Source organism: Ochlerotatus camptorhynchus, unplaced genomic scaffold (genome assembly GCF_037179485.1).
Source record: "Ochlerotatus camptorhynchus isolate MF236.1 unplaced genomic scaffold, CSIRO-AGI_Acam_v1.1 ptg000337l, whole genome shotgun sequence".
In the NCBI taxonomy this organism is placed as follows: Eukaryota; Metazoa; Arthropoda; class Insecta; order Diptera; family Culicidae; genus Ochlerotatus; species Ochlerotatus camptorhynchus.
The window spans coordinates 1-9,784 of record NW_027040825.1 but is presented as its reverse complement, the minus strand read 5'-3'; the positions used below and the strand labels follow the sequence as shown (position 1 = coordinate 9,784).

General features: G+C 37.1%; 1 protein-coding gene across 1 annotated transcript; it reads left to right on the top strand.

Moving 5' to 3' along the window:
• Positions 1-4,745: 4,745 nt before the first annotated feature.
• Positions 4,746-9,755, top strand: LOC135708876 (uncharacterized; the record flags this gene model as incomplete). Its single annotated transcript, XM_065231048.1, has 2 exons — positions 4,746-4,893; positions 8,570-9,755. Coding segments are annotated over exons 1-2 (1,334 nt in total), but the record flags the coding sequence as incomplete, so codon positions are not given.
• Positions 9,756-9,784: the final 29 nt, after the last annotated feature.

Here is a 9,784-nt window from a genome sequence, read left to right as displayed (position 1 = left end):
TATCGCTCAACTTTACGTGGAATATATCGTGAATTGGTCATCAGTAATTTACAGGCAACCAATTCGCGATATATTCCACATAAAGTTGATCAATGTTACAAAACTATTCATGGACCTTACTGACTACCATAACCATAACCATTAATGTTCTCAAACCATAAGTTAAAATGTTCTAATATAGTCCTCCTCCCGAAAATTATGGAGAAAACAAGAATTTTGAATGGTAATGGGTCTTAACAACTCATTATTTGTAAGGTCCGCTTCCAAAAAACCATAATACATAAGGTTAAAACTTTATCATTAAACCACAGACAAACAGACGTAACACCTCATTGTGTATCTTCGTTCACGCATTTAACGGTTGATTTGAATATTATAAGTTCCGCGAACTACTCGCCGCAGCGCTGGCATCGGATAACTTTGACGTTTTTATACATTCTATAGAACTTTTATGCAATATTGTTTGCGAGTTGGCGAGCAAGCTTGTTTTCCGCGAGAAGCCCGAGAGATGTCGTTACTGAGGTCCTATGTTTTTACATACTATGTTTGCAAGAAAAACTGTTTCTAAGAGTTACGTCTGTTTGTCTGTGATTAAACGTTCTTGTAAAGTTCCATAACCATTTCAGTTGAAGTTTAGTAGGGATTATAAACAATTTTTAACCATTTTTGGTAAGGTCAATTTATGGTTCGCGTTTAAGCGGGTTGCTTCAATTATATTTTTTCATTGAAAGGGAAGGGTCGAAAATATAGTCAAATTATATTTTTTCAAAATTACAATAGCTTGAGAACAATTAGAATTATGGCAAAAGATAAAATTGAGTGCTAAGACAAAACTTCTGTACGTGATTTGGAGGTGCACATTGTTTAATCAACATAAAAAATAAGCCGTAGCTCAATTGAATTGCAATCAGCATGAATAAATAATTTTAAACACTTGTAGGATGCTTTTCATGTGGCATGCACTACATTTCTACGAAGATTGTCCTATACTTTTTCAATTCCTTCGTGTAGTCGGATTATCGAGGCGTTGGATTAACTAGGTGCGAATTAAAGGTGGGATAATGCGTTTTCTTTCCCAATAACCATTTGGAATCGATTTTATGTTTTCTTTTTCAGTTATATACATTAATAATGATTTACTTACCAAGATGGTAAATGTGAACGTCTCCTTCATCGTCAGGTACAGTCACGTTTATCACGAAAACCGATTTGCCGTGACGCGTTGCAGAGTCCATTTTCAAGCAAATGAGCTTATTATGGAGTAACCCGATAAGTTGTTTTCGCATTATATCCGCTGCCCGACTAACGAGGTGCGGCAGAGTATTCCGTGTTATTTTTAAACTCACTGCATCCCATGTTGGTTCATTCAACAATTTAATTGCCTTCCATTCCGGATAACAAAAAGGCAAATTGTTCTCAGCAACCAACATTAGTGGTCCAAGAAGTACTCTCTTCCTTTCTCGGTTGCCCATCCCCACTTACACTAGCACTACGTTCACTTTGCGAAAGCAACAATCGACGAGCCACATCCGGGTGGATTGTGAGGAAATGTCGTTTGAAATTAGAGGGAATAAGCGTTGCTTTTTCAAACGGACACCGTTTATCGCTATCGATTTCCACCAGCCACTTGTATTTTATATTTTTATACGCTCCCGCCATTTCTTCCATCTCGTCACTAATTTCTTTCCACAACGATTCACGGCCTTAACGACTCATCGTGTTGAATCAACTATTCCCGTTCGCGTTGAAGAATAAACTAAACGCATCTTCATGAGGATCAAAGCATGAGCATCGCGATGATGCGAAAAACCATTCGCATCGTCATGAAGACTAAAACATGCGAAGAACGCTCTCCACCGCTCGCGATGTGAACGATGAACCGAAGAAGCGCACGCTGCACGAAGATTTGAGTGGTGCATCGACACTCACACTCCTCTCTCATCGAGCATTCTTTACGATTTGCTTTTATGTGGGCATCCACATCATTCAAGAGTTTTGCTGAGATACCGATGCTTCGAGTACCGTCGCACACGATGAACGAATATGAGAGAAAAGAAGCGAATTTCAGTAACCTTGCACACAAGTATAGGGCTAGAAGTATAGAGAAGTAGAATAAAGAGGAGTAGAAATACAAACAATCACAACAAATCCGCAAAAGCATGCTTTAGTTTAAATACAATAAAAATCAACTTACCGTTTTCCGTTGTAAATAAATGTTTTGATTCGAAATCGATGTTATGTTGTTGATCAGTCCTATCAAATATTAGAATGAGAGGAAGAAAGTATTTTTACGTTGTTTCGGGTCCGTATAATTATGTTGTTGTCTTCCGCGTGGTCCGAATTTGACTGTTATGTTGCGTACCTCTTTTGCTGCGGCTGCGCCTCTGGCGGAATTTAAGTGGCGCTTAAGCCGCAGGCTTAACCTAGATCGGCCAGTGTCGGCTACAACACTTTGAAAAAGTTTTTCTTGAAAACATTGTACACTGAAGTCTTTTTTGTACGGTTTTTTTTACGCGGTTTTTTTTACACGGTTATTTTTACACGGTTTTTCACGATTTACACGGTACGTTTTTAACGATTTCTCGACAACGATACAGCCTATCAACTTGATTTCAATCACATTATCCGTTTCAAGCTATAGGTAATCGAATGGCATACTTAAAAAAAATCACAATTTTTGGTGTCAATACAGAATTTTTTTTAAATATGCCTATATGGACTATAGCATGCTATAATTACAAATGGCATCAAAGTTCGATTTTTTTTTAAACATTTAAGCATGTGAAAAATCTAAATCTCGTAGGTTTTTTTTACACGGTTTTTTTTTACACGGAAAATATATACATATATGTATATACATATATATATATACGTTAAACCTCACCATAGGGGCCAGGGGGAGCCATAGGGGCCAGGCTTTCCCGTAGAATTACCTAGTTTCCAGGCCGTTACCATCCGGAGGACTTTTGCTGACAGGATAGATTCAGCGAACAAAACCATTTGGAGCAGCCGCAACGAGTTTAGTCTAAGTTGTGATTCAAAGTTAAGGGTAGTGAATAAATTTTAGTGAATAAAATTATTTTTTTTATGATTCCGAGAGTGATCACAGCATAACTGGCGCAGTCGACGGCAGTGAGTGGAATTAGTGAGTGCGATTTTTTCTAAGTGCAAATCAAAAGACTTAGTGCAAAAGTGAGCGCTGAGAAACAAGAAAAATTACAAGTCCTAGCTGAAATTCGGACTTAGTAAAACAAACTAGCAGTGACTTTCAAAAGATATCACAACTCGAAGCTAAGATCAATATAATATGAATATAAGTGAAGTGACAGTGAACTTTTGGAAAATATCACAAACCGAAGCTGATCTTAGTGAATATAAGCGCAGTTTCAACCGAAAGCGCTTGGAAAAGGAGCCAACTCACGAAATACCAGCAACCCGAGCAACGTTCATTGAGAACAACCGGACCACCGGCAGAGCCACAGGTGAGAGTATATCATCCAGTTTGCGTGATTCGGAGCGAAGGTGAGGACCCACTCACATCTACCTACTACCTACCGATGCACCTTAGACTCCAGAGGATGCGGATAGAAGCACTTCTGTAAGTAACAACCCTTTTTTTTTTTTAAAAACCAACCTTACAAAACAAAAAGTGATCACTAACGAAAGTGAGAGTGCATATCTCATTTCAAATCGAAATTTATCTATAAAAGCTTGCAAATTTCAAGTGAGAATTTTTTTTAAGTGAAGTGTGTAAGAAGTTCTAACCGGTAAAAATGGCTAATCCACAAGAACCTCTACCACCAGTTCCAGAACCAACAGTGGAAGAGCAACTGAGGGAGCAAATCCATCAGTTGACAAGTAATCAAAACGAACTGATTAACACAATCAGGCAAATGAAAGAGAAGGCCGACGATCCGTTCCTTGCATTCAGGACGCCGGACCCAATCAAAAACCTGCCTAACTTTAGCGGGAATCGGAAAGAAACCTTAGCTTAGTTAGAAGATACAGAGAACACGTTAAAACTGTTCGAAATGTATCATGGGACACCAATGTTCCAACAAATATTGCGAGCCGCAAAAAATAAAATTACCGGCGAAGCAAAAGAACTTTTGATAGCAGCGGGCAATCCAAATGATTGGCCATCCATTGAGGAAATTCTACTGAATTCCTATGGTGACCGCAGGGATTTAACGTCTCACATTCAATCCCTCTTCTATATCCGACAAGGGAAGAAGAATCTGACCGATTATTATAATAAAGTAAAAGCTATAGACACCGCAATAAAATCCACAGCAGCAGCTATGGATGACTACAAGCACTCGACAAGGGCTATAAACAGTTTTATCGGCCTTATGTCTTTGACTAGGTTCATTGACGGGCTAGATGATCAAATTTCCATGCACGTCAGAAGTTACAGGCCTCAGTCGCTGGAGGAAGCATACACTATAACGATGCAATACTCCAACGCTGCATACAGGCAGAAATTTGATCGACCAACCACCTCAGGCACTTACCCACAACCTGAGAATAAATTTAAAACGCAAAAATTTAATGAAAACGGCACCAAACAGAACACCGCAAATCAGTTGCCGACAAATTCAAATAAACCATTTCCACCCACTCAAGTAGCTCCGAATAATAGAAGCTACTCGGATAAATTTAGGTCGCAAAACAATTCAGGAAAATTTAAACAAAACCAAAAAGGTTTAGATGAAGACGCGTCAATGCGATCGCATGTTTCAAAAATGCAGATCAACGCACATGAGGAAAACATCGAACCAGAACCTGACACTTCAAGTCAGCTGGACGATTCAACTCTGGAGTCGGACGACGATGACTACTTCGTCGACGACGAGATAAATTTTCACGTGGAAGAAGTAACGGGAATAAGAAGTTGAAGGATAACAACTTCATTCCCTATATAACAATAAAAACATCGAAAGGGGAGATGAAATTTTTAATTGACACTGGAGCGAATAAAATTATATTCCGCCAGAACATGTCAACATTCAAAACTGCAAAGCAGAAACTGGAATTAAGGTTACCAATTTAACTGGAACCTATACTATACACAAGTCAGCTTCATTTGATCCATTTCAAGTGAACAAGAAGCTGAAATTTTATATTTTCAAGTTCCACAATTTTTTTGATGGACTTATTGGGTATGAGTCGTTACGAGACTTAAATGCTCAAATTGATATTGGAGAAAAACTCTCTAAAAATAGGGAGAAAAACCATTCAAATGAAAAAAGAAATTTCCTGAAAACCACAAAATTAATTTAACTGAACATGAGTACCAATTCATAAAAGTTAAAACAAAGAAAAATTGAGATTTTTGTGTAGAGGAAGAAAAGCCTCATTCAAATTTCACAGTTCTACCTGGCCTCTACACACGAACAACATAGCTTTTGTAGCAGTACAGAATCACTCGAAAGCTCCATTGGAAATTAACTCAAATGAGATCGAAATTGGAAACGATCTATTTGAAAAAGTAGATACCAACTGTAAACCAGCCCAAAATATTGAAAATGACCCGTTCGACTTGACCGAGCTACCTCAACAAGTCGACCCTACGAATTATACATTTCGAGACGATCACATGAACGAAGAAGAGAAACATGCTCTCAAAAAAGTGATCAAGCAATATAGAGATGTGTTGTATGTGGAAACGGACAAACTCACGTTTACCCATAAAATTAAACAAAAAATACGCACGGTTGACAACATTCCTATACACTCAAAATCATACAAATACCCCTACGTGTATGAAAAAGAGGTACAGGAACAAGTAAAAAAAATCCTGGCGGATGGAATTATAAGGGAATCAATTTCTCCATACACATCACCTGTATGGGTAGTTCCCAAGAAATCTGATGCGTCTGGTCGAAAGAAATTTCGTTTAGTAATCGATTATCGAAAGCTAAACGAAAAAACGATCAATGACAAGTACCCCATCCCAGAAATTACAGATATTCTGGATAAATTGGGAAGGGCGAAATACTTCTCAACCATCGACTTGGTTTCTGGATTCCACCAAATTCAATTGGCGGAAGAAGATACGGAGAAAACGGCTTTTTCTGTGAATGGCGGAAAATACGAATTCACTCGTATGCCATTTGGATTGAAAAATGCACCGGCTACTTTCCAGAGAGTCATGGATTGTATTTTAAGAGATCTGGTTGGAGTATGCTGTTTCGTTTACATGGACGATATCATCATATTCTCCAGTTCCCTACAAGAGCATATGAAAAATCTAGCTCAAGTTTTAAAAAGACTTCAAGACGCTAGGCTGAAAATCCAGTTGGATAAGTGCGAATTCTTCAGAAAAGAAACGCAATTTTTAGGGCATACTGTCTCTGAAGACGGAGTACGACCCAATAGCGACAAAATTAAAGTTATCAAGCAATGGCCAATCCCAAAATCTGAGAAGGAAGTTCGACAGTTCCTAGGAATTTTAGGATACTATAGGCGATTCATCAAAGACTTCGCGAAAATAGTTAAGCCATTGACAGGTCTTTTAAGGAAAGACACCGAATTTAGAATAACACCCGAAATCGAGACATGCTTCGAAAAATGTAAGCAACTCTTAACGTTAGATCCAGTGTTAATATACCCGGATTTTAGCAAAGAGTTTATATTGACAACCGATGCAAGCGACTATGCAATAGGCGCAGTACTGTCACAAGGGATTGTAGGCAAAGACAGACCTATCGCATATGCTTCGCGAACACTTACTCAAACAGAGGAACGTTATTCTGCTACAGAAAAAGAATTTTTAGCTATCGTATGGGCGGTTAAGCACTTTAGACCGTACCTCTACGGTAGAAGGTTTAAGATGTTCACAGATCATCAACCATTAACCTTTTCGTTCACTGATGCAAAATATCGAATGATTAGAGGAAAACTTGCATTGGAGGAATTCGATTACGAGTTGATTTATAAGCCCGGTAAACAAAATGTGGTTGCCGACGCTTTATCCCGAATAAATCCAAATCAGGAAGTTAATACGAATTCCCAATCATCATTAGAGGTTGAACCTTCGGAACAAGGAAATGAACCGTCAGAAGATGAAAGCGGTGACATGACAGTACACTCAGCGGATACAAGTGATGATTACTTTATCCCATGTACTGAGAGACCGATTAACCTATTTAGAAACCAGATCATTTTTAAAATCGGAAACATAGAAATTACGGCATATGAGCAAATTTTCCCCAAATTTCACAGACACACCATAGTCAGAAAGGAATACACCGAGGAAGAAATAGTAGAAATTTTCAAACAAACCCTCGATCCAAGAGGTGTAAACTGCCTCAAGGTCCCCATAGCATTAATTTAACTTATACAAGAAGCCTATAAAAAGCACTTTTCTTTAAACAAAGTTTACAAGATATTCAGAAACCATATTAGAGGACGTGAGACTGGATGAGCAGCAAGACGAAATCGTTAGAGACACTCACAACTATGGACACAGAGGAATCAAGGAAAACAAAATCCAAATTTTACAAAAATACTTTTTCCCCCAACTCGAACGAAAGATCAAAATTTTTAACGACTCCTGCGATATTTGCAAAAAAGCCAAATATGACAGGAAGCCGAAAAAGTATATTCGGAGAAAATCCTTTCGACTGAGTTCACATTGACATTTTTTTTCTAAAAGGTCAAAAGTGGCTTACTATAGTCGACTCTTTTTCAAAATTCGCAAATGTGATTCCTTTACAGTCCAGGACCATAATTGACATAAAAAACGCAATAACGGAACACATACGTCAATTTGGCAGACCAAAAACTATAGTAGGTGACCAAGAGCCATCTTTCAGGTCTATAGATTTTATCGGATTTTTAAACGATCTCGGGATCGAAATTCATTTTGCTAGTAATTCGGAATCTAACGGTATAGTGGAACGGTTCCACTCGACGTTAATTGAAATCTTTAGAACAACAAAATCAAAATTCAATAACTTAACTACAATAGAACATATCAATATTGCCGTTGATATTTACAACAATACCTTCCACCAAGCAACCAAAAAGCAACCACGTAACTTAATATTCAACAATTCCGGAACAACAAATATGGCAGAAATTTTGGAAAAATTTAAAGATCTCCAATCGGCAGTAAAAGTTGAACTCCTCAAAAGAAAAGCTAAATACGAGGAACAACACAAAAATAATGAAATACCTAAATCTCTCAACCCCGGTGACAATAAATACATAAAAAACTCCCAAAGACTAACAAAAGACAAAGATCCATACAAAATTATAACTATTAAAAACGATAATGACCTTACATTCCGTGACATTAATGACATCAAAATACATAAAAATCGCATTAAAAATTAAATATGAATAACACTATAAAACTTTAATATCCCATTCCAGACTAATATCACTCACTTCTGCAACAATTTATTACATTAGCAACCACAATGGTCTAATAACAATTAATCTAGACAAAGTTAGAATCAACAGGATATCATAAATAGAATTTTGCACAAAGTCGATCTAGAAGAGATAAAATCAAATTTATTATACATTGAAAACATTAGCAATTGATTGAATTTAACAGACCATTTGACTGATACATTTTTATATAAACTCAAAATTACAAAAAACAAATTGAACAGTTTGTATCCCAGAAGACACAAAAGAGGTTTGATAAATGCATTAGGAAGTGTGATTAAATTTGTTGCAGGAAACCCAGACCAAGATGACATTGAACTCATACAGCATAACTTAGGAAACATTCAATTTGCAGAAAATCACATTATAAAAAATCAAAATAAACAGATTAAAATTAACAATGAATTGCAAAAAACAGTAAACAAAGTGTCAATTACAGTAGCTAAAATAGTCAAACAATTAAGAACAAATAGTGGAAATATTAGGAAAGATGTTGAAGAAATTAACTTAATTCTGAATTTGGATATAATAATACAAACACTAGAAGACATAGAAGAGCAGTTTATATTTTCAAAATCAAATATTTTAAACAAAAATATCTTATCATCCGCAGATAAAGATTACATTATTGAATTTTTCAAAAATCAAGGAATTAAACTTCATTTCGAGGACCAAATTTTCAAATTTGTTAATTGCATTGCAATACTCAAAGATGATCATGTAGAAAACGAGGAGTATGACTTAATACAATTAGAGACGACCAACATTAATAGAAGAAGAATCAACTTGGATACTCAATACGTAGCCAAATACAAGAAGTTCATCTACAAGCAGAGCGACAAATGCGTTTTATGCGACAACACTCACAAACTTAACGATGGGTTCGTCTACAACATACTTACCAACCAAGCAGCCACGTGCAACATGTCCAAAGATAACAACCAAATCATAATTAGAGATATCACTCCAGGCATCATACTACTGGACAGCAGAAGAGGTGTCCACGTATTAGACTCCTGCGGAGACGACCGAATCATAGAAGCCCCTACAATCATAGAAACTGAAAACTGCACGGTAAAAATCCTAAACCAAACATTTTTACAAAATTTTCAAACCACATCGAGTCCCGAGTTTTCTACACCGATCTTCGGGAAGCAAAAGAAACCGAACAATCATCCCCCAAGCATGGAAGAAATCCACCAAGTGAATTTGGAAAACCTGGAAGAACTCACAAGGATTCGATTGCAGCTTTTCAAATCACAAACGATTGGAGGATTCGCCATTGCCTCCATAACCATTTTTCTTTTGATTGTAGTCTCCACATCTCCACAGATATCGAAAGCATTGTCGTGGTAAATCATCAAGTACCTACCAAGACCAA